Source organism: Onychomys torridus, chromosome 15 (genome assembly GCF_903995425.1).
Source record: "Onychomys torridus chromosome 15, mOncTor1.1, whole genome shotgun sequence".
Taxonomy (NCBI): Eukaryota; Metazoa; Chordata; class Mammalia; order Rodentia; family Cricetidae; genus Onychomys; species Onychomys torridus.
Window position 1 is genome coordinate 1,528,110 of NC_050457.1, and position 25,408 is coordinate 1,553,517.

A 25,408-nucleotide genomic window follows, 5' to 3' on the forward strand; every position below is an offset into this window, starting at 1 on the left:
CGAGCACAATTTGTTTTCTGTTCAAAATTAAATCCTCTGAGAGGATAATATGTGTTCTAAAATCTTAACCACCTACTTTATTACATAGGAAGATGTGGATGAGAAATCATGGGCAGAACTGAGTAGCCTCAAGAGCTCATCACCAATTATTTGAAACCCCACCTTCTTACAGAAGGCACAAACTGACCAGAAAAGGGAAAAGGGGCTTCTTTCTTAATCACAGCCCATTGAGCTGTGGACTCCATTAGTGTTGCCTTCTACCAGCTGGAGAAAAGCAGTAAGAAACAAAACTTTGGTGTTTTCCAGTTCATTAAGCTTACATGAGCGTGTGTACACTGTCATAAAGCAAGTGTGTCTGCTCACTCTGAATTAAAAAAAGAGTGCACATTAGAACTATTTACTGCCTTTAATATGGTGACACCACCACCATTGTCCTATAGATACTAGCAGTAGTTCAGCTGCCCCACTTATGGATTATTTACTATGACTTAACATTTAACAGGTATAATGATAACTGTGTAGGTTTTGTTTCAACTGAGAGGCCAAGAGGTACCCTGTGAACAGGCAGTATTCAGCCTCTTTAGTATATATACATATCTCTAGGCTAAACTTCTCCATAGGATAGCATGATCTCTTTTGTTACTCAAGTTTTGCTTTGAGGGCTTTTTATTACCTTTTTCTGAATATTACCCTTAAACATATTGACATATGTCTGTAAGGACGAATCCTTGGAGCTGTATAATGTCTACTCAGGTGGTTTAATGAGTGGATGATGACCTTGACTTGTCTAAGTGCCTCCTTTGCTTGCCAGTACACTGTTGCCAAATGGTGATTTACAGGATATAGTTATTTAAAGAAAAAAAAAACACTGTTGATGTTTTTTACTAAATATGCCAATTCAAAATTCTGCAGTGATAGTAGCAATGTCTGGATGTCATTTTGTTTTCCTGCTAGTCAGCATCCCATAAGTATTTCTGTAAGTACAGCTCATACAATTCAGTCCCCCCCCCACCGTCACCTGCCTTACTCTCAATTATATCTGTCAGTATAGCTTATCAAAAATTGATATTCAATACAACATGCTAGACCACTGCAGTGTTATTAAAAAGCACACAGCTGCAGAGCCCCTGCATTTGGGGCTGCAGCCTGAGAGAACAGAAGTGAGTAGCACAATGTACCTAACCATCTCAATGGTGAACAAAATAGACACATGGCTTAGACATTGGGGGATGGGACTGTCTGTGTGATTGAGGGAAAAATGAATTTTGGGGCCAAGCAATCTTTGTCTTAACTCCATTTTGCTGAGATCCAACTGGTTGAGATAGCTGAGCAAATAAAGTGCTTACCGCCAAGCCTGATGACCTGGAACCCACACATGCAAGGACAGAACCACTCCCAGTGGTTGTCCTCTGGCCTCCACATGTGCACACATGCCTGTACACATATACTTATAAAATACATTCATAAATCAATGGCATTAACCTTTTCTTGGGCTGAAATACAAGATAATGTTCTAAAATTTAAAGTTAGTTTTCATTCTTTAGGAGTTTAATCTCTTGTCCCCTGGAACATAGCTCACTCTGGCTCAAAACTGGAATTTTCTTAATAGATTGAAAAAATGATTTCTAATTTCCATTTGTTATATGCAGACAGGTGGAACAACTGTCCCTTCTAGGATGCTTAAAGTTAGCTAAGTATGTCTTTTATAATCAATTTGGGGCATACTACATTCATTGTTCCTAACTCAGAAAAATTCATTTATCTAAATGGTACATTTTAAAATGAAAAATCATTTCTCATGTTTTGATCCTTCCTCTGCCCCTGTAAAAAAAAATTGTAAATCTATATTCATGTAAGCAATCTCAGGTGTGGAAAGCATGAGAAAAACTGAAACCTTGGATTACTGAAATGAATTAAATTCATTTGGCTGAGAACAGGGAAATTCTTAACTGTAACTATTGCAATTAAAGGCAGACTTAAAAATTTCATCATTTTCATTGTCAAAGATGACTTTTAAATCAGTCAACTGTTCAGTCTTTCTTCACATTGACTCATTTACTTGACCACATTTCTTCTGTGGCTCTGACACATGTTATTGACTGGAAACTATTTCAAAGCTGCAGAAGAGCCTTTGCCCAACATCCTTGTTTTGCGATTGAAAAGGAGGATCTGAATTTCCCAAATGCAGGGTTGACAGCAACAGTGGACGGACAAAGACCAAGTCCCCAACTGCTGTGAAGCTGTGTGGATGACACCTTTCATGTGCTGAGAACAAGACAGCTCTAACCACATGCATTACTTCTAAAACCCCACACTTAAAAACCAGAATTCAGGGACCTTTGGACAATATGAATCTACCAATAGTTGCATTCTAAGGGACACCAGGATCCCACTCCTGTGCACCACTCCAAACAGGCTCCAAACACTGTAAATAAAAATGTAGTGGAATTTGGTTTTTTAAAAAATCAAAATTTTTCTGATGATTAACATGTCTCAAGTTTTCCTGGGTTTTTGTCAATGTCAACAGATCTGCTTGGTTTAATTGGAAAGCTATCTATGCATCATGTTGTATTGTGTGTCAGCTCTTGCCTAGTTACACTGTTTCCCCCACAAATCTACAGGAATTTATGGAGTCACTTAAAAGAGAAGACAGTAACATCCATCTAGAGATAGTGAGGATTGCCTGTTTGAGGTTCAGGCTTTTCTGGAAGAAGAGAACTATTTATGTGATTTCAGAGGTTTCATTCAGCCACTATAACCAATACTGAATCATTAAATGCAGTAAATAGTTCAACCATTGGTTTATATACTTACTTGTCAACATATTCAACTAGATCTGTAGAGTGCTTGGTTGACATTTTGGCTGAAGAAAATCTTACCTAAAACAGAGGCAATAGTTTCAAAATGTATCATGTGATGCTTGAGTGGGCTACTCTTCATCCATCCTGTACTTAAACAAATGTTTTTATTTTAAACAAAATACATACTACCAGTTAACCTTACATATACCATACTAAAACTAAAATTGAGTTCTGGGGCATTCCTAAAGAGCTTTGCTTCAATAGGTTTGGTAACACATCAGGAAAAGCTTTTTAGAAGTTAAAGCCATACATCAATCTAAGATGAAAACTTCTAAATGAAAACTCCAGTGATTATTGACTGAGTTTTGAAAGAAGTCCAGGGATAGTGAATTATTCCTGACATAGTAATTTCTTAGGGGAATCAGCTAATTTTCAAAACAGCCCCAAACTAGAAAGCTAGTCAATCCAAGTAATTTTATATTCTAAAAACCCTAGATGTCAGATTATTATAGATGAGAAATAAAAGCATAGAACAGCTGTATGTTAATTTAGTAGCATAAAACAAGTTGGCTATATGAACATTTAGCTGAAAATATCTAATTCACTATTCTACTACTTCTAGAAGTTTCTATTTCCATAAAAGTGGATAATTCAGTAACATTACTATGAGGAAAAAATGCCATATATATTCACTATTTCCATATATTAAAACAACTAAAGTTATAATGCCTTTTTAAAGATTAAAAACAAAGCACATTTTATTTTAATTTTAATAGCCAATCACTGAATTGGATTCAGTGGAGGGAATGTAACTGGTATTTTAAGTTAACACATTGAACAAGGTATGTTTGTTGAATATTTTTCTTGGGTTATACCACTGCATAGTAAAATGATTGGTGTGGTGGTTGGAAAGAAAATGGCTGCTCAGGATGGGGCCAATGAGCTTTTGGGAGAGTGCATTGGCTCTGGACATATTGAAGAGTAGAGTCTGCAAGAGGTTGGATATGTCTTGGCCCGGGCTTACCCTAAAGCAGTGGTTCTTAACTTGTGGGTTGCAAACCCTTGTGTGTGTGTGTGTGTGTGTGTGTGTGTGTGTGTGTGTGTGTGACATATCAGATATCCTGCATATTAGATATTTACATTACAATTTGTAACAGTAGCAAAATTAAAGTTATGAAGTAGCAACTAATTTTATGGCTGGGGGTCACCACATGAGGAGTGGTATTAAAAGGTCGCAGCACTAGGAAGGTTGAGAATCATTGCTCTCAAGAATACCCCACTGAACACCACTTGTACATTTGTGTTCTGAATACCATCCTATGTCCTCAGAGGACCTGAACAGATTTCCGCCTAGCACTGCTTCTTGCCACTGTTTCCAACTGCAAATGCTTTGGGTCCTGAACTTACTACTCCCCTCATACCAGCTGTTTCCTTGACATCTTTCCATGGAACCCCAAGGGTGGTGGGAGTCTGGGCTTGGTACTTCCTTATCAGCTGGTTAGTTTTTGCCTTACGAATTTGACAACTAATAATGCTATGTAAATATTTGTGGAATGAATGTGTCCAAAAGGAATGAATTACTAGGATATTCTCATCACTTCTAATTTGGGAATATAGTGTGTGTGTGTGTGTGTGTGTGTGTGTGTGTGTGTGTGTGTGTGTGTATGTGTCTTTTCAATGTATTCTTAGAGACTAAGATGTGATTATATGTGAAAATTACTTCATAAATTATTATTATGGCATTTTTCCATATGTGTCAATTTTCATCTGTTCACAATAATATTCTAAAATGTTATAATTCTTATACTATAAAATCTCATATATATTGTGATTTCATTTTCTCATAGCTTTTTTAGATCAGTATCATTGTTTTTTCATCATGTATGATGAAAGTTTCTTTAAATAACTTAAGATGACTCATTTTATAGGTGAGGAACTTGAGGATTGGGGAAGTAATGGATCATGTGATGATAATCACATTTTCCACTGAGGCTTCTCTGCTTGCTAACACTTTATGAAGTTCATTAGAACCCCACAACAAAAGGTAGGTCTAACCAGCCTATTTTATATAAGAGGAAAAACTGATGTTAAACAGTCACCCAAACTAAACAGAAACTCAAAACCAGTACTTGATGTCATACTGGTTTTCTGGTACCTGTTTCATAAGTAGAGACTGTATATACTGCTCAGATATTGTTAGAACCACCAAAGTCCAAAAGCACAACTTGCTTTGAAAAGGAACATTGCATATAACTATTCTTTTTTCTTAAAGAATCTTTATCATAATAAATCATCATCAAATTAAAAAACTTAGCCCCATATTAAAAACCAATCCAGTTAATGTATTTACAGACTGAGATGATTTTTTTCAATGTAGCCTTGCTGTGCTCAGTCGCTTTATCCAGGCAGAACAAACAGGAACTGCAAGAAAACAAAAAAGGAAGCCATTCTTCTGTTATTCCTTCAAACTCTAAACAACCCTGAGCTTTAGAGAAACTGAGCCAATTATTCCATTCTTAATATGAATATCTAAAAGTACTTGCTTTCATTTCTTGGTCACTAGCTGAGCCAGGAAGGGTGCCATCGGGTGGATCTGGCTGTTCTTCAGCAGGCAGAGAGGCACTTTTGTTTACATCTGTATCTAGGCAACCAGAATGCGGAAGAATCTGATGAGGAACTATGGGCAAGTGAATTTTTGCATTGATGGCATTTTAAAATTTGACGCTAGTTTCTATATAGGTGGCAAAATGCCAAGAGAGGCTTCCAACATGTTCGACATCTGCTTCTCCCTTCCCTACCCGGGGTCCGCCACTGCCAGCATCACATCTGTAGCTGATGAGCAGATCGTATCTCCACAGGTGCTTCCAAAAAGCATTTAGAAACTTTGTTGAGGTCAAAATGCCCTAAAATATTGGGAGATATATCCTATTGTGCCCAAGAGAAGAGCTGAGGGTCTTGGATTTTTTTTTTTTTACTTTGTTTATATATAGTAAGAAATGTAAGAGGGAAACATGAGAAATTTAAATTTTTAAAGAGTTAGCCATGGGTAAGTACCTGAACTCATAAAGTTGATTCCCCAGCTTTATTATTATTACTTTTTGTTGACTTGCTTTTAATTTTTGAAAGGGAACAGAAATATGCTTTCCTTCTTTAAAAGCCAAAATGCTAAGGAATCTTGACTGCATTCAAACTAAAATTTTCATGCTCCTGAAACTCTTTCCAAGGGTAGTTCAAGAGCATTGTGACTTAGGAGGGATCTGTGATGTCAATGGGGACCCTCTCATACATCAAGTCCTTAAGTCCCTAGGATTTATGAACCTATGGTAGGTTTCCTTGATTCCAATTGCTCATTCACTTTGTCTAATAGAGTAAGAAATGACCCAATATTTCAAACCCTACCCTAGATTTAGTTGATGAGTTTGATGAGAGTACAATTTTCATTAAGTTAGAAACAGAGAAAAGGAAAAGAAAAAAAATGTTACTTTATACCTTAATCTTTGTCCATGTATACTGGTTGAGGAAGCCCTTTGAGGCCATCAGAGGATCATCATGGACAGTTCAGTAGCAATGGCAGATGGCATGGGTCTGGACTTAAACACTGGATTTTTTCTTAGAAGAAATTTTATTCAATTATTTCAAAATGAAGTAAATTATTTTAATTTTAAAATGTTTTTTTTTCTCAGTTTTAAAATTAGAATTTGCATGTGTTAGTATTCACTTGGCTTTCATGTGTAGAAATTGGCTAGGTTACTACTCAAATTATGATTCTGGGTTTGCCTTGCTCCAAGGACTTCTTCAGGGTGGTGAGTGATAAACCTTAATCCAGAGATAAAGATGACCCACGATTTTGGCTCCAATATTACACTCTGCAATGCTATGCTAAGCTTTAGAACTTCGAACTAAAGTCTTGTCAGGTTTATAAGCAGACTGTGATTCCCAGCTCAAATCAACTATCTCCTTATCCAGGACTAAGTGATATTGGCACTAATCAGTCATTGAGTGAAATTAGGTGGTTCTGAATTCTAAGATAATGGCTTGAAACCCCAACTCTTTTTGCACTGTGGGTTAAATTGCATCATTTCTCTTTACAGGAGCTTTCTCTCCTGTAAAATAAACTAATATTGATCCCACCAGATGGCTGATTAAATGTAATATATAATAAATTCAATTATATAGAGGAAGGTTTCTATTCATTTTACATACCAACCATGGATTCCCCTGTCCTCCCTCCTCCCACCCCTCAGCCTTCCTCCCTAAAACTCCCCCTATCACCACCTCCTCCAAGGCAAGGTCTCCCATGGGGAGTCACCAAAGCTGAGTACATTCAGGTGAGGCAGGTCCAAGCCCCTCCTCCCTGCACCAAGGCTGCATAAAGTGTTCCACCATAGGCACTAGGCTCCAAAAAGCCAGTTCATGCACCAGGGACCAGTCAGATCTCACTGCCTGGGGGCTTCCTAAACAGTTCAAGCTAATCAACTGTCTTACCTATCCAGAGGGCCTAGTCCAGTCCTATGGGGGCTCCTTAGCTATTGGCCCACAGTTTATGTATTTCCACTAGTTTGGCTAGTTGTCTCTGTACATTGTCCCATTATGATCTCGATGTCACTTGCTTATAGAATCCTTCCTCTCTCTCATCGATTGGACTCCTGGAGCTTGGCCTAGCACCCGGCCATGAATCTCTGCATCTGCTTTCATCAGTTACTGGATGAGGGTTCTATGAAGACAGTTAGTATTCAGCCATCTGATTGCCGGAGTAGGCCAGTTCAGGCACTTTCTTGACTATTGCCAGTAGTCTAGGTCATCCTTGTGGATTCCTGGGAACTTCCCTAGCACTCTGCTTCTCCCTATTCCCATGATGTCTTCATTTATCATGGTATCTCTTTCCTTGCTCTCCCACTCTGTCCCTGTTCCAGCTTGAACCTCCCACTCCTCTATGTTCTCATCTCCCATTCCTTGCCCTCCATTACCCCCCACCCCACCCCCAGTTTGCTCATGTAGATCTCATCTATTTCTCCTTCATTGGGAGATCCATGCATCCTTCCTAGGGTCCTCCCTGCTATCTAGCCTCCCTGGAGCTGTGGGTTGCAGTCTGGTTATCCTTTGCTTTACATCTAGTATCCACTTATGAGTGAGTACATACTATGTTTGTCCTTCTAAGTCAAGGTTATCTCACTCAGAATATTTTCTAGTTCCATCAATTTGCCTGCAAATTTCATGATATCATTGTTTTTCTCTGCTGAGTAGTACTCTATTGTGTATATGTACTACATTTTCCTAATCCATTCTTCAGTTGAGGGGCATCTAGGCTGTTTCCAGGTTCTGGCTATTACAAGTAATGCTGCTATGAACATAGTTGAACATATGTCTTGTGGTATGATTGAGCATTCCTTGGGTATATGCCCAAGAGTGGTATAGCTGAGTCTTGAAGTAGAAAATTCTCAGAAACTGCCATACTGAGTTCAAAAGTGGCTGTACTTGTCACAGGATAATATTTTTTAAAACTATTTCTATTAATCTTTGGAAAATTTCATACAATGTATTTAAATCATACTCACTCTAATTTCCAACTCCTCTGAGATCTATCATCCAAGTCCAAATTCTGTTGCTCAAATCCTCTTGGATGTCAGGCATGTCCTAGAGTGTGGTTGACCTCCCCAGGATCACACCCTTAAAGAATACTGACTCTTCCACTCCCAGAAGTCATCAAGTACCAATACATCTTTAGCTAGGATGGAACTTTGTGCCCACCTACCCCAACACACCAGAATTTTGTTTAGCTTGAGCTTGTATAGGTGTTGTGCATACTGTCACAATCACTTGTGAGTTCATATATGGAATTGCCATATTATGTCCAGAAAATACTTTCCTCCTAGTTATCCACCACCTCTGGCTCTTATAAGCTTTTTGCCCCCTCTTCTACAGAGATCCAGGAGCCTTGTGGGGAGGAATGTGATTTTTATGTCCCAATTAAGGATAAGTACTCCATAGTTTCTTATTCTCTACATGTTACCAGTTGTGGATCTCTGCTTTAATTGTCATCTGCTACAAAAAGAAGCTTCTCTAATGCGAGCTGAGAAACTCACTGATCTATGTGTATAGCATCTTTAGGAGTCATTTTGGCAGATATGTCAAATTTAGCAGAATAATAGTAGTTGGTTCTCTCCTTAGACCTATGACCTTTCTAGCCACAAGTTCTTGGCCCTGATAATGGTGCCAGGTGTGGATAATATGGTGCCAGATGTGGATATCATCTCATGGAGCAGCCTTTAAATTCAGTTGGAAAGTAGTTGCTTACTTTCAAGATGTTCATGCCATGATTGTACTAGTGGGCACAAATTTTCAGGATAGTTAACTGTTATAGCTCATAAAATTTGCAGCTGGGTAAGCTAATTAATGGTTCCTTTACTCCTCTAAATCTATGAAAGCACTATGAAAGCTAATCTGTACGGATGAAGCTTCTAGGATGGTACAAGCTTGATTTCTCCATGTTCTCAAGTATACGGTGTCTTCAGCAATTGGGCCTTACTGGCAATTCTAGAGGGTAACCAAGAGAAACAGCAGGTAGGGTTGCTATACACTGCATTTACTATGCTACAATATGTCCACAGAGGACAATCTGGATAAATGGTAAACTTTACATCTACCTACAAAATCAGATAATAGTACAGTATTGAAACTTTCATATAATAATTAGCTATATGAAGATCTTAGAAATAGTTCATTGAGCACAGTAATTACTTAAATAAATAAATAAATAATAAATAAATGTTAGTTTATGTTCTCTTAGGCCCACTTTGTCAATTTTATTGAATTTTCTAGTGTAATTTCTTATGTAGGGCCTCAATATATGTTAATTGAATGAATAAAAGAATTTGTGTTTTGGCCATTAAGAATTGGAGAAATGCTATTGGCGAAACAAGAGAGCTCTTCTTTATGAATGTTGTAGACTTTTCCTGAATGGGACAGGGGTCTGTCCCATTATTCACACACAGATGTGACCTACACAGATGTAGGACTTCCGCTAAGTACCTCGGCATTCTGAGAGTCCTCTGTTTAGGACTCTGAGTACTTTATATTTAAGGTAGTAATTGTTCTGGGGTCACTGGAATACAAGGATGAGACCCTAACTAACTTTAAGTGAAGTCCACAGCTCCACCCCACTGACTTCCTTCTTGTGTCAGCATACGCCTGAAGGAAAACATGTGGCCACATTGAGTATCTTGGAAGTCAGGATCAGTCTTATCAGTCCCTGGTAATTCCATCCTTCTTCTCTACCACTCTCCTGATCTGCTAGAGGGCTTCTGTCCTCTTTTCTTTGACCTCTAACTGCCATCATTTTCTCTCTGAAGTAATAGGTTTGCTATTTGTTTTATCAGGAAAACAGAAATAATTAGAAAGGAATTTTGATAAGCCTCCCAACACACTGCCTCCTTTGTTAAGACCTGCCCTGTAGAGAGCTGCGTGCCACACCCTAGAGATGGCGCTGGCTTCTGCCTTCCACCTTCCCGATGGTGAGCACTCTCGGTGGTAAACAATTCCATATTAGGCTTGGCTTTAGGATCTGGCTTGCTTCCATATACCTGGGCCTGTCTGCGATGCCCACGGCAGTTTAGGGTTGGCTGCCCAGAGGCTATTAGGGCTGAGGGAGGGCTCCCCCGGGGTCAGAAGATTGTTCAAGGTCCCTGAATAAACTGCAGAAAGAAGAGCTCAGTGTTGCATCTTCCTTGCTGGTCGAGGCGGTCGCAACACTGCCCAAGGTTCTGACATCATCTTATGTAAAGCCCCCCTTTAAGAGGAACCCCCCCTCCTTCTTCTCTCTCCCTCTGTCTCTTCATGAGGCTGCACGCACTTTGACTTTCCTTTCTCTCCTTTTCTCTCTGTTTCCCTTGTTTTCTTTCTCTCCCTCCCTCTTTCTCTCTATTCCCTCCCCCCTCCACCTTTAAGAAAACTTTCCACATAGATGCCATGCCTGCATGATGGGCATAACTTTCTACTGTGCCCCCTTGGCCGCTGCCTGCATGGTATGTCTCCTTGGCTCAAACCCACCAAGGCCTCTTATGAGCGGTTCCATAACATCCTCTACATGGGCTGACCTCTGCGTGGCTGTGCCTGTCTGCCGCTGCCACCTCTCCTGTTTCAATGGCTAAACCATCTGTGCTCATGTTAAAGACAATCAACTAATTGTTTGTAGTGCCCATACCATTTCATACATTAGAGAATATCACTCCAAGGATGTCCCCACTTTCTTTACTATAATTATTTGCATGGAAATAAACACATCTTTAATGCTTCCTGCTCAGTTGGAATCAAATAGTCTTTGCTCGATTTTCACTTTCCAACTACTACTCAACTTGTTCTTTTTCAGTAAAAAACAAAAACAAAACAAAAACAAAACCCCTGAAACTGTTGGTGATAGTCCTTTTAGTTTTTGTTTTTTATTTGGAATCTGCTCTTTGCTATGGTTTGAATTGTACTTCCCTCTGCTCCAAATTCTCATGTTGACACTCTAAACCCCAGGTTGATGGCACTCGGAGATAGTCTTTGTGTGAGAATTAGGGTTGAGAGAGTTATACGGTGAGGTCCAAATCTAATTGGACCATGGTTCTCTACAAGGAAAAAAAATATTCTCCCTCTGTCATGGAGGACACACAGCAAGAAGGTTGCCATGTGAACAAAAGAAGGGGGCCCTTGTCAGAAACTGAAACTACAGCATCTCAATTTTGACTTCTAAGTCTTCAGAACTGAGAGGAAAAAATAAACTTCTCTCGCATCAGCCACCAACTCTGGCATTTTGTTTTGACAGTCTGAATATTCATATTTTCTGTTCCTTTTAACTTGTATTGAAGGTATGCACCTCCAGGTCTCCTGTGACCTGTATGTTAAGTCCAATGGTTAATCTCAGGTCTCACTGTCCCAGTCCCATCAACAGCATTTATGGAGATGTCTTCTATGTGAAACTTCCTTTATGAGGCTCCCAGAGAAGAGTCCCTTCCCCTTTAAAACTGTTTCCTGGGTGTCTTGTCTCTCTCCATGTGTTTATAGTCAGTGAACCATCATTTCAGTTTGTCAAGGACTTTCTCAGAAGTCCCACACTGCTGGAACTACTCATTGATGAAATAGTTTATGGTGATATTTTATTTGTGCTGAAATGTGATTTTATTTGTTAATAAATAAAGTTGCCTGTGGATCAGAACTAAGAGCAATCCATTTAGCAGAAGTCTGGAGGTGGTGGCACACGCCCTTAATTCGATGACATGGCAGGTAGAGTCTCTGTGTGGTCAAGGACATAGCCAAGTGGTGACCCGAACCTTTAATCTCAGTACCAACCATAGAGACCTGGAGGTCTGTATGGACAGGCAGTGATGAGGAAATCATGTGGTTGGGTTTAGAGCCAATGAGAAGGTAGAACAGAAAGGTAATAAAAAGACAGGTCACACAGGAGAAGGTCTTTCTCTCTGGGGAAGGATGGCAGCGAGTGGTAAGCTAATGGCTATTCGCTAGTGCTCTGATCTCTTGGGTTTTTAACTCTGCATTTGGCTCTGTGTTTCTTATTTAATAAGACAATTTAGAATTTCATCTACAACAGTTGCATACACATCTTTGAATGTTGAACGAAGATCTTTCTCTGCCACACAGGGCACAGCAAGGAAGTAGTTGTCTGCACAGGGGTCCTCATCAGAAACAGAACCTGCCAGCAGCACTTTGATTTTGAGCTCTTGCATTCAGTAGTTGATGCTTGTTCACCACCATAACGAATTCCCCATTCTAAAGACTACACATTCCCCAGTCTTCTTCCCAATTAACTGCTTCCTCATCTGGTCTCCTCCATTGCAGCAAAAGGAAACAGCCTTTTTAAGTTACTCAGGTACAACCCTGGGAATCTTCTTTGACCTCTGTCTTATGCCTACCTGTTCTCCTCACTTTCAAAATTACTCATGTTGGTCTTTTCTTACTCTATCCTTTGTAATTCAATCCATAATTATCACTCTCCTGAACACTGTCTTTCTAAAACAAAGTTTCCTTTCACCAAACTGCCTACCACTAAATCATTCTGAGTGGAGCAGCTATTTTGTTCAAGCCAAGACTGAACATGGAGTGCACCATAGGTTGGCGCATGTGTTTAAATTCTTGGTCATTCTGCCTTGCTCATAATAGCAAGGTAATGGAAGCAGTCTAAATGTTTATCAACTGTAGAAAGCTGTGTTGTCAGCCATTAGCTCATAAGTAATGACACAGAGACTTCTCACTAATTGTCAAAGCTCAGCCTTAGCTTAGACTTGTCCCACTAGCTCTTATAACTTAAATTAACTCATTTATATTAAATCTATGTTTTGCCTCACAGCCTTTTACCTTTTTTTCATTCTGTATGTCCAACTCCCTCTATGTTTCATTGGCATCTGACATATGCTTCAATTATCTCCTCTTCTTCTCTGCCCAGAAGTCCCCCCTATCTCTTCTGCCTAGCTATTGACTGTTCAGTTTTTTATTACAACAATCACAGCAACACATCTTCATACAGTGTACAAATATTCTGCAGCAATCAATGGATGAATGGGTATGTACAATCAAATTTTCTATAGCTGTAAAGAAAAATGAAAATTTTAGGTAAATAGGTACAATTATAGTCAGTATATTAAGTGAAATAAGCTAGACTCTGATAAAGGAAGTCAAATGATTATTTTACTGTTTATTATCAGTAAAATCTATGCACAAATTTTACAATAAGGGATGGGGAATCTGAACCAGGTCACCAGCTGCTCCTGCTTCCACCATTTGCTCTCAATGTCCCCTGAAAAGCCTGTACATCCGTCTGACCTGCCTTATCTTTGGGCCACATCCACTCTCAATGAAAACTCTGCCTCTCAGACCTAAATGCTCCTTCCAATGGGTTAGTTGACCCATGACAAGATTCCCATAACATTTCCCCCTTTAGACTAATTAAAAAGGAAAGATTCTAACTCTAATAAAACTATATACAATAAGAATTATTATCAAGTATTGTCCAGAAGAAAGGAAAGGTAACAACCTTAACCAAAATGAAACTACATTCAACCAAAACAATTATTAAGTAAGAAATATGTTCTAAATGTCCAGACCATAAGTAATTGGTGAATTTATAGTTTATTCCAATAGCTGTCTTTTCCTGAAGAATCCAAAATTTTGTACCTAATACATTTTTAACTAAAATTTGAGAGAACTGTAACTGTAACTGTCTAGTTTTCAACACCATCAAAGACCTTAGAAGGAAAATAATATTACCTGAGTAAGCAGGAAGTGCAAACAAGTGGCTTCCAAAAATGTAAGAAATGACATAAATAGCTGGCTGCCTGGACAGTTACCCAAGGTACTTCTGTAATACTGGGGCATCCATCTTTAGCCTACAGGTCTAGAATATCTGACAGATCTTTTTCAGAAGCAGGAATTTTGAAGCACTGTCCTGTTTTGGCAAAGTTCAGCAGTTGCTTTTTGTGTGTCCTGCTGCCCAGATTGGACAGCATGCTTACTGTCAGCAGTTGAGGCAAGGGCAGCTCTTGCCCTATAGGCCAGCTTGTGCCACAGTGAAAGTAAACTTCATATGAAGGGTCTTTGGTGCCCATCCTCCTCCTTTGAAGTAGATTGCTGCCACCAGGAGCGGATGCATCTCATGTCAAGAAAATTCTAAGTTATTAAAACATTTTAAATGCCCTATTTTGCAGGTCTTTGAAGTGTTTGAAGATTACCTATCTATTCAAAACATGTCTCTGCATACCTACAAAACCTAACTAACATGACTATAAGTTTGGTAATTATGGGTGACTATTAACCTGTATTTTTTTGAATTATCCTATATTGCTTTTAAGGACTACAGCTTTATACTGCATAAATAAAACAAGCTGTAAAGGCACAAGCTGTATAGGTACTACCTTAAGCAAAACTGGAAACAGATGTACAGTATAAAGACAATTACCTCAAATTTGTAACAATATACAAAAATATCTTGAACAGAAGTAGAAACATATGATTATAGTATGAATCTTAAAGGTTCTTATTAATAAAATCAAACCTGGGGCCAGTTATTGGGGTGAATGCTAGAAGATCAGAGAGACCGAACAAACCACAGCTACCTCACCTTGCTAGCTCCTCAGCTGGTCTTGTTTCCTCACACTGGATGCCTCTGAGTCCTCATCCAGAATGGATCTCAGTTGAACTGTGTTGCTCCAAAGCCTAAAAGCTTAACCAGCCAAATGCTTAATCAGCCAAATGCTGCTAGTTTCTGGTCTTCACGCCTTATATAATCTTTCTATTTTCTACCATCACTCCCTGGGATTAAAGGCTGGATTTCTGGCATTAAAGGTGTGTGTCACCACTGCCTGGCTGTTTCTAATGTGGCCTTGAACTCAGAGATCCAGAGGTATTTCTGTCTCTGAAATGCTAGGATTAAAGGCATGTGCTACCACTGCCTATCCTCATGTTTATTATTGTGGTCGTCCTGTTCTCTGATCCCAGATAAGTTTATTTTGGGGAACACACAATATTTTGGGGAACACAATACCACCACATTTCCCATTTTTGCCTAAAATTTAAAAAAGCTTATAACTAATACAAGAAAAACAATATCTAATAAGTGTATACAATATACATAGTCAAGATTACATTAATGATGTCTAGTCCATTAACATTTGACAGATTTAGACAAAAAAACTCCATTCATATATAATAATGTCCAGTCCAGTAACATTTGATAAACTCAGGCAAAAAACTTTCATTACTTATCCTATTTAAAACAAGTAGTTCCTTTTTAAAAATAGATTCAAAAATTGATCTTTTTTTCTTATCATATTCATATTCTCTCTTTTTTCTTTTCATAAAATTCTCAATAATCTACCTTTTGTTATCTTTCTCTTTTTAGAGTAGATTCAATGATCTACCCATTTATCCTATTATTTCTTTATCTTTTTTCTCAGAGTAGATTCAGTGATCTACCTCATATCTATATTCTCCTTTTTCTTTTTTAAACAAAAACTCTATTTTTGGGTTAATTGTCAAGTCCTGCATCATTTGTCCATTCTCTGCATAATGGGAAAGTGCAGACAGAGCTTGTCACAAGTCTTTGTTCAAGTAGTCTGTCAGGCTGGATCATCTCAGCTAGCCATCTCAAATTGTCCTGAGTAATTTGTAGTCCAAAGCCGATCTTTTCATGGTGTTAATCAGCTTAATGGCTTTACCATAGTCCTTGTGAAATCATCTTTTGAAGATTCCAAAGTCACTGTTAGGCATGGTCATGGTTCCCTTTAGATTTTTTTTTTTTTTTTTTTTTTGGTGTCTCCTCTGTGGTTTGGAGCAATCACAATCTCATGTCTGTCTGTCTTTCGAAACCATGAACATTCTTCCCTAGAAGAGAACATCTTCACAGCAATTTCTCCCCACCATTTGTCTTGCCAAACTTTTCCAAACTGACCTTTGCCGATGCTTTCTTGTAACATGATGGTACTGGCAATTCTTTTCTGAATGAGCGGTAGTAAACCCTTTGTCCCAGGTAGCAGCATCACTGCAGTCACCAACACAATGAGAAAGAGCCAGCAACTCGGAGCAGCAGCCGCTGCCTCCATGGTCCCACCGCTGTTTGTGGCTCGGCCCTGGCCGAAGCTTCTCCTTAGGAAGCCTCCTAGGCCGGCCTCAACTCGAGATCCTCCTGCCTCTGCCTCCTTCATTAAATCCTACCGGCGTGTGCCCCCACAACTGGCTGAGTGTAGCTTGAGTCTGGGCAGGGGACCGCAAAGCCACAGTCAAGCAGCTTTTTTGCAAATTCGTACCACAAACATTGGGCACCAGATTTATCAGGAATCTTAACAGGTCTTATTAATAAGATCAAACTCAAAGCCAGTTATTGGGGTGAATGCTGGAAGATCATAGAGACAGAACAAACCACAGCTACCTCACCTTGCTAGCTCCTCAGCTGGTCTTGTTTCCTCAGACTGGATGCCTCTGAGTCCTCATCCAGAATGGATCTCAGTTGAATTGTGCTGCTCCAAAGCCTAAAAGCTTAACCAGCCAAATGCTTAACCAGCCAAATGCTGCTAGTTTCTGGTCTTCATGCCTTATATAATCTTTCTACTTTCTACCATCACTCCCTGGGATTAAAGGCTGGATTTCTGGCATGTGTCACCACTGCCTGGCTGTTTCTAATGTGGCCTTGAACTCAGAGATCCAGAGGTATTTCTGTCTCTGAAATGCTAGGATTAAAGGCATGTGTTACCACTGCCTATCCTCATGTTTATTATTGTGGCCGTCCTGTTCTCTGATCCCAGATAAGTTTATTTTGGGGAATACACAATATTTTGGGGAACCCAATACCACACATATATACAGTATAACAAAAATAACCTTAAATTTGTATCAACATGCAATAATATCTTAAACAGAAGTAGAAATGTATATAGAATATAACAAAGAATAACCTTAAATTTGATTCAATATATAAGAATCCATACCAACATAAATTATTTAAAACTGATAATTGCTTTTTTAGTTTGAAAGTAGATGTAATAATCCACTTTTTATCCTATCATACCTATCCCCCCTTTTTCTTTTCTGAAGAAGATCCCTGAATCTAATCTCTTTTGTTCAGTCCCTTACCCTATAACAACTTGTAATCAACCCCCCTATATGATGACAAATATCCATCACCCCAAGGCAGACCAAAAACTATCCACCTTACATTGGAAAAGTTGGGCATCATTTTCTAAGAATTACTTCCTGTTGTCTGGGGGCCGATGGCATCTCTAGTGGACCCTGTAAAAACAGAAACAATGGTTAAGTCTTGTGTGGTGGGTATTGTGTTCCCTGAAATATTGTGTGTTCCCCAAAATAAACATATCTGGGGTCAGAGAACAGACAGCCACTAGAACAAAGCCAAAAATGGTGGCTAGAAAACGGGAAGAGTAAGCCATAGCAGAAGTCAGGCAGTGGTGGTATATGCCTTTAATCCCAGCACTTGGGAGGCAGAGCTTGGTAGATATCTGTGTGTTCAAGGACACAGCCAGCATTGCAGACACACACCTTTAATCTCAATACCAACCACAGAAGACCTGGAGGTCTGTACAAACAGGCAGTGACGAGAAGGTCATGTGGCTGGGTTTACAACCAATGAGAAAACAGAACAGAAAGTCTATAAAAAAGACAGGACACACAGCAGTAGGTCTCTTGCAGAGAGGAAGGACAGCAGAAGCAGTGAATGGTAAGGTTTTCTGCTCTTGCTCTGACCTCGTTTTTAACTCTGCAATTGGTTCTGTGTTTCTTATTTAACAAGACGGTTACATCTACAGTCTTGAGAGAACTAGCTGCATCATTTATTGTCAGTCTCTGAGTAATGGGAAAGTTTAGAGCTTGTCTGAAGTCCTGGAGGGAATGGTACATGGGGATGCACCATCTCAGCTAGCCACTTTAGAATTGTCCTGAGCAGTTTATAGTCCAAAACCAATCTTTGGGTGGTATTTATTGGCTTAGTGGCATTATTATAATCCAGGTAGAATTGCCATTTTGGGGCTCCATCATCTTATGACTTCAGAGATGACTGTTAGGAACATTTATCATTTACTGCAGAAAACTTAAACATATTGATTGTCATATACTGTAAATCTTAGGGAGGTTAAAGGATCATGATCTGTTAAACACATCTGGGATATCTAGGCTTAATTCCTAAATATCTATTTAAACTCATGCCTGAAATTATGTACAGGAAGCTACATAAAACCTAAGGTTAGAATGAGTTAGTACTTTATAATATCATTACTATCAAAAGAGAAAGTTTAAATTTTGAAATAGTGATATACCTAAACAAAAGTTTTTAAGAGTCAAAATAAATTTGAGGGTATGAGATTTGTGACAATAGTAGTCCCTAGATTTTGGGTTTTTTCTTTCCCATAGCAGGTTGCTGATCTGAGACAGACTCTGAATTTTCTTTTAACAACATGCTTATTTAGAGAAGGAGGGAGCCACCCTCCAACTCTAAAGCCAGCTATAGTTTTTAATTGAGTTGGGATTACATAAAGACTACCTGTTTAACATGACTATAGAGACCATCAAAAACAAACATTTCAAAGGTTTATGAAATTTTACCCTGTTGAAGGTATATTATACCATCAGGCCAGATTATTCCCCCCCCCCTTTTTTTTTTTTTGGTAATTTTTGGAGGGAATAGTTCTCTCTTCTTCTTTAGACACAAAGGTCTTTAAATTTCTCAAGATGGATGTTTTTATTTTCCTGGAAAGACAAAAATAGAACCCTGCCCCAACCCTAATTTGGTGAGTTTTTCCTTTTGACAGGTTGAATTGCCACATAGACTGATGAACTATCACCTCTCCTAATCAAGACGTATCTCCTGTTCAAAATGAATCTTTATTAATTTTGATGGTATTCAATGAAAGGTCAGCCTTAGCTTAGACTTGTCCCACTAGCTCTTATAACTTAAATTAACCCATTTATATTAATCTGCATTTTGCCTCATGGCTTTTTACCTTTCTTTCATTCTGTATGTCTGACTCCCACCATGTTTCATTGACATCTGACACATGCCTTGATTATTTCCTCTTCTTCTCTCTGCCCCAAAGTCCAGCTTATCTCTCCTGCCTAGTTATTGGCCATTAAGCTTTTTATTATACCAATCACAGCAACACATCTTCACACAATGTACAAATGTTCCACAATAATCAATAGATGAATGGGTATATACAGTAAAATTTTATGTAGCTGTAAAGAAAAAATGACAATTTTAGGAAAAGGGGTATAATTGTAATCAGTATATGAAGTGAAATAAGCCAGATGTAAATGTAATGGTCTTATTAAATAAGAAACACAGAGCCAAATGCAGAGTTAAAAGCCCAAGAGGTCAGAGCAGTAACTAAGAACCACCTTATTACCTGCTGCCGCTGCCGTCCTTCCCCCAAGAAAAAGATCTACTTCCTGTGTGTCTGTCTTTTTATTGACTTCCTCTTCTGCCTTTTCATTGGTTATAAACCCAATCATATGACCTCCTTGTTACTGCCTGTATATACAGACCTCCAGGTCTCTATGGTTGGTATTGAGATAAAAGGCATGTGTCACCAACCTGGCTATGTCCTTGAACACACAGTCTCTGCCTGCCATGTGATTGGATTAAAGGCATGTACCACCACTGCCTGACTTTTGCTATGGCTTGCTATTAGCTCTGACCCCCAGGCCACTTTATTTATTAGCATACAAATAAAATCACATTTTAGCACAAATAAAATATTATCATAGCCAGACCCAGACAGATATCCCATTTCTTTCACATGTGGAAACTAGATTTCAAATTTTCTATGTGCCTGTGTATATTCATATATGCACATGTGTATATGTCACAAAACTAAAAAGGGAGAAACAATCTTTGTTTTGTAAGTTGATATTTTAAAATATGTATTGTATATGTGTTTGCATATGCACATATGTGCCACAGTGTGCACTTGGTAGTCAGAGGACAACTTGAGAGAGCCACTTCTCTCTTTCCATCACATGGACTCTAGGATCAAACTCAGGTCATTAGATTTGGCAGCACACATCTTTACCTGCTGATAATCTTGCCAGCTTGGGAGAAGGGTCTTAAGGGAAGGGGTAAGTAGAGTCATAGAATACATGTGTAAGAAACCAGAATGGAGGAGTGTCTGTGGGAAGAAAGGGAGCCAACCAGAAAGGTACATGGGGCATAAGGGAAAGGAGAGGAAAGGAAACATATAAAGACAAGGTATAATTGTAGCTGAAGTTTTCTGTGTCCACCCAGCTCCTGCAGCTGCTCAGACCCAAATAAACACAGAGACTTATATTATTTATAAACTGTATGGCTGTGGCAGGCTTCTTGCCATCTAGTTCTTATATCTTAAATTAACCCATTTTTATTAATCTATAAGTTGCCACATGTTTACATCTTGCTTCCTCTGTGTCTTGCTGGCGACTCCTGACTCTGCCTTCCTATTCCCAGAATCATCCTCTTTGCTTGTCCTGCCTATACTATACTTCCTGCCTGGCCACTGGCCAATCAGTGTTTTATTTATCAACCAAATCAGAGCAACACATTCACAGCATAAAGAAGGAAATCCCTAGCATATAGTAACACACATGTGTGAAAAGTCATTACATATATATATATATTGCTTTGTATTCTAACCTAAAACATTAAAAAGAATGAAGAAGACTCCTCCTTGAGGGGGTGGGTAGGAGAGATTGATGGAGGATGAATAAAGTCAAAGTACAACATAGACTTGCAAGGAATGTTCTCGTGAAACTCATCATATCTACAATAAATATATACTAATTAAAAATGGGGAGAGTAGGTGTGGTAGCACACACTTGTGATACCAGCACTGAAGCAGGAAGAAAAAGACAAAGACTGGCTATGGTAGTTTGAAAGAAAATGGCCCCCCAAAAAAGTGGCACTAATGAGAGGTGTGACTTTGCTGGAGTAGGTGTGGCCTTGTGGAGGAAGTGTGTCACTGTGGTGTGGGCTTTGAGGTCTCCTATGCTCAAGCTATACCCAGTGAAACAGTTCACTTCCTGTTACCTGCATATCAAGAAGTAAAACTCTCAACTCATTCTCCAGCACCATATTTGCCTGCATGCTGTCACATCCCACCATGATGATAATGGACTAAACCTCTGAACTGTAAGCCACTCAATTAAATGTTTTCCTTTATAAGAGTTGCCATGACCCTGGTGCCTCTTCACAGCAATAGAAACCCTAACTAAGACAGAAGTTGGTAACAGAGACTGGGGTATTGCTGTGAAAGACCTGACCAGGTTTTTGTTTGGAGGAATTTGGACTTTGTTACTTTGGGGTAGGGAAGCAGTGGAATGCTGTAGAGCAGTGCTTAATGGACCTGTGGGAGCAATGATGAGAGCAGTGCTGACAGAGCTTTCAGAGGAGCAGAAATTTAATGTGTCATCTAGAAATCATTCTTGGGATATTTTGGTGAAGAATGTGGCTGCTTGTTACTCTTGTCTAAAAAGTTTGCCAGAGGCTAAAGTGAAGAATTTGGGTTAATTCTCTTGGCCGAAAACAGCCCAGTATTGACTCTGTTGTGTGGTTAGTGTTAACTCTAATGGAGATTTATAATGAAAAGGAGCAAGCTGAGCAAGGGAAAATATTTGAAGAGAAAAGGAGCACCAGGAAGTGGAATGAAACTCAGTCCTGTATTCAAGGAGATAGACAGATTAAGAAATGGAATCAAGGGAGTGGTGACCTTAGGGCAAGATCCTACCCAGCTAAGTTTTCCACTTGTGAAAAGGAATTAAAGGAAAGCTCAGAGCTGGGAGTGGTGGGACTGCCTTTAATCCCAGTGCTCAGAAGGCAGAAACTGGTGGATCTCTGAGTTTGAGGCCAGCTTGGTCTACAGATCCAGTTTTAGAATAGCCAAGCTTAGGCAGTGAAGGGCAGAAAGCTGGCAAAGATATAATTGAACGAGGGCCACGTTCCAGACCCAACAGGCAGAAGAACTTGGCTGTAGAGTTAAGCATAGAGGAAAGGGGCTATTGAATTTGCCTCTGCAACTAAGGAAAGCCATTGAGACCAGGCATGTGTCAGGCCCTGAATGGAGTCCTAGAGAGGCCATTGTGTGAAGCTGTAAAGTTAAGGCCTGGATTGCCTTGGAGAACCCCAGACATTGGAGATGGTAGAGCTGTGGGGTATCTGCCAAGATATCTGCTGATAACAGAGTGGAACCAGACCAAGAGAAAGAACTGTGTTGCAGTTAACAAAGTTGAAAGGAGTTGGAGATCTGGAGTGTTTTGACATCAGACATAGAGATACAGAGTCTGGAGTTTGCTCAGCTGGTTTTCTGTCTTGCTTTGGTCCAGTATTTCTTCCCTACGCTCCCTTCACTACACTTTGGAATGGTAATGTATATCTTGTATCATTGTATGTTGGAAGTATGTGATTTTCTTTTTGATTTTAGTTTTACAGGGGATTATAGTTAAGAGATTGCATGAATCTCAGAAAAGATTTTGAACTTTAGACTTTTAAATAAGTTGGAGACCATTATAGACTATGGGGGTTTTTGAAGTTGGACTGAATGCATTTTTGCATTATGATATGATTTCAGCCTTTGGGGGACATGGAGTGGAATGTGGTGGTTTGAAAGAAAATAGCCACCAAAGCGGTGGCACTAATGGGATGTGTGGCTGTGTTGGAGTAGGGGTGATCTTGTTGGAGGAAGTGTGTCACTATGGGGGTGAGTTTTGAGGTCTTCTATGCTCAAGCCCAGTGAGACAGTTAACTTTCTGTTGCCTGCATATCGATATGTAAAACTCTCAGCTCCTTCTCCAGCACCACATCTGCCTGCATGCTGCCATGTCCACCATGATGATAATGGACTGAACCTCTGGACTGTAAGCAAGCTCCAATTAAATGTTTTCCTTGATAAGAATTGCTGTGGTCATGGTGTCTCTGCACAGCATTAGAAACCCTAACTAAGACACTGGCCATGAAAGTTATCCTTGTCAGTAGTTTCTCATGTTGTTCAGAGTAAAGGATGGAACATCCTGCACTCTGCAGGCCCTGAGGCTGTGCCATGTCACATGTCTGTGGCTCTCAGCTCTGTCTGTGGATTACTTTTCCTCCAGCCACAGGTGTCACCTCCTGACTCTTGTCTACACAACAGGGCCTTTAATCTTTGCTTGCCTCTTAAATGTGCTTTCCCTAGATGAATTCCCTTCTCAGCCTCGGGCTGTCTCGTGGTTTGTATTAAAAGTCACTTCCCTGACTTCTAAAACCATAGTTTCCTCCATAAAACACTTCCTATTATAATTTCCTGCTAGAAATGACATCTATCTATCTATCTATCTATCTATCTATCTATCTATCAACACCTATCTATCTTTTAGTGTATATTGATTATTTACTGTATAATAATCTAAACTCCGTAAAACAAAGTGATTTTCTGTTTGGTTTACTATCTTGCAAATGATATCTGGCACATGGTAGGTGCTCCCTCAATATGTTAAGCTAACTAATTATTTTTTGCAGTGATGAGGATGGAACCTGAAGACTTAGTCATACTAAACAATATATCAAAAGCAGGCTATATACACAGGCTCCCAAGAATGTTTAAATTAAGTGCAGAAAACAGGAGAGAATTCTACTGAGGAGTTATAAAATTCAGGAGGCAGATGAATGTGATGTGACTCGTGAAAGGTTTGGCATTTTAATTAATTGGAAAAATGACACGAAATCTTCCCTTGGAGAAACTTTATAATCTGTGAAGAGGAAAGCTCAGACTTTTTCAGGAGTTTCACTATTTAACAGACAATGCTGAAAATACAGGTGGTTACAGAATGCAGAGGAACCACACACATCTCTTAGTTCTGAGAATCATGGCTTTTATTTCATTTTTAAATTTCAATCATATAATGATTGATTTGATATTTTTGTCACTGAGTTCTAAGAAATTTCATGAGTTTATACATTAAATTAAAAATAACAACAAACAAACAAATGAAGAAACTGGAGACTTAGAAGTCCTCAATGTCTAAGTGTCACTCACAATGTTGTCTGACCTTTCTCTCCAACAAAACAAAATAGCTCCAAGAACTTTTGTGTGTGGCAGGTGGGGGCTCTTACTGCTTAGCCTCTTCCATTGACAATTAGAGAAAGAAAGACTTCCACCCCCATCAACACTCTTGTCCCGTTCTATTCCTGCCTGACTTTCTCTGCTGTCCATTAGAAAGTTCCTATCTGTTAAGTATAGACTTTGTACATGATAGGTATATGAGATGTTAGTGTGAAAATATGTGGAGGACTTCTTAAACTATAGGGATGTAGGCACCAGCCCAGGAGTTTCAGCACAAGCTTACTGTCAGAGATCCAAGGGTCACACACTGAAAACCTCAGACTGAGGAGCTTCAAGGAATTTTGGTCACAGGATGGCTTTTGGTATCCTAACATTGTTGCATGTTACTGGAAAAGCATTGCTCCAACCAATCTTTGTGTGCTACAGATCCTGTGTTGGAGCAAATTTTCAAGTACTCTGGCCTGGGTTGGAGGTGCTTTCTGCTTTCAAAACTTCCTCTGCAGGTCTTAATTATCACTTGCCCCTCTCCCAGGGCCAAGCCACACCCTCTGGGAAATCTGCCCTCAGGTGCCAAACAGCAATTTGATTTTATTCCCAGCTTGTGTTTATCCCTGCTACTCCTCTTTCTTACAACCTTTGCTCGGGCTCTTTTTCTGGTCTCTGTTTTCTATTTTTTTTTTTTTTTTTTTTTGGAGCAAAGAACTTCTCTTCGAAAACTTAATTGTATGAAGCTGCTGTGGCAAATCCCTGCTGCTGTCTCTGTCTACTGTATCCAAGACTTCATTTGGCTTTGACTATAACATCAGCTTTTTTGATTAACCAGTGAGCTAAAGCATAGAATTTTGATAACTTGTGATGAAATAGAAGTGCCAAGGAGAAAACATTCTCAGGGAAACATGACTAATGTTGGTAGCTACAGCTAGCATTTACTGGTCACATACATTTACATTCGCACACAGCATCAAACGAAGGACTAAGTTAACGAATCCCACAGGACAGGCAGTGCAGGGCAAAGGTTAGGAAACTACACATTCCGTCCCAGACCACTGG

At 39.3% G+C, this 25,408-nt stretch overlaps 2 protein-coding genes across 2 annotated transcripts in view; one reads left to right on the forward strand and one right to left on the reverse strand.

The window, feature by feature from the left end:
- Positions 1 to 5,199, reverse strand: part of Fam81b (family with sequence similarity 81 member B) — a 63,928-nt gene extending 58,729 nt beyond the window's left edge. Inside the window, exons 1-2 of the mRNA XM_036206710.1 lie at positions 5,152 to 5,199; positions 2,815 to 2,879 (exon numbers count right to left, since the gene is read on the reverse strand). Coding sequence (XP_036062603.1) covers positions 2,815 to 2,858 — 44 coding nt within the window. The 5' untranslated portion in view covers positions 2,859 to 2,879; positions 5,152 to 5,199. The remainder of the gene's footprint in view (positions 1 to 2,814; positions 2,880 to 5,151) is intronic.
- A 256-nt stretch (positions 5,200 to 5,455) lies between these two features.
- Positions 5,456 to 25,408, forward strand: part of LOC118596545 (S-antigen protein-like) — a 109,042-nt gene continuing 89,089 nt past the window's right edge. Inside the window, exon 1 of the mRNA XM_036207473.1 lies at positions 5,456 to 5,659. Within this exon, the coding sequence (XP_036063366.1) occupies positions 5,456 to 5,659 (204 nt within the window). The remainder of the gene's footprint in view (positions 5,660 to 25,408) is intronic.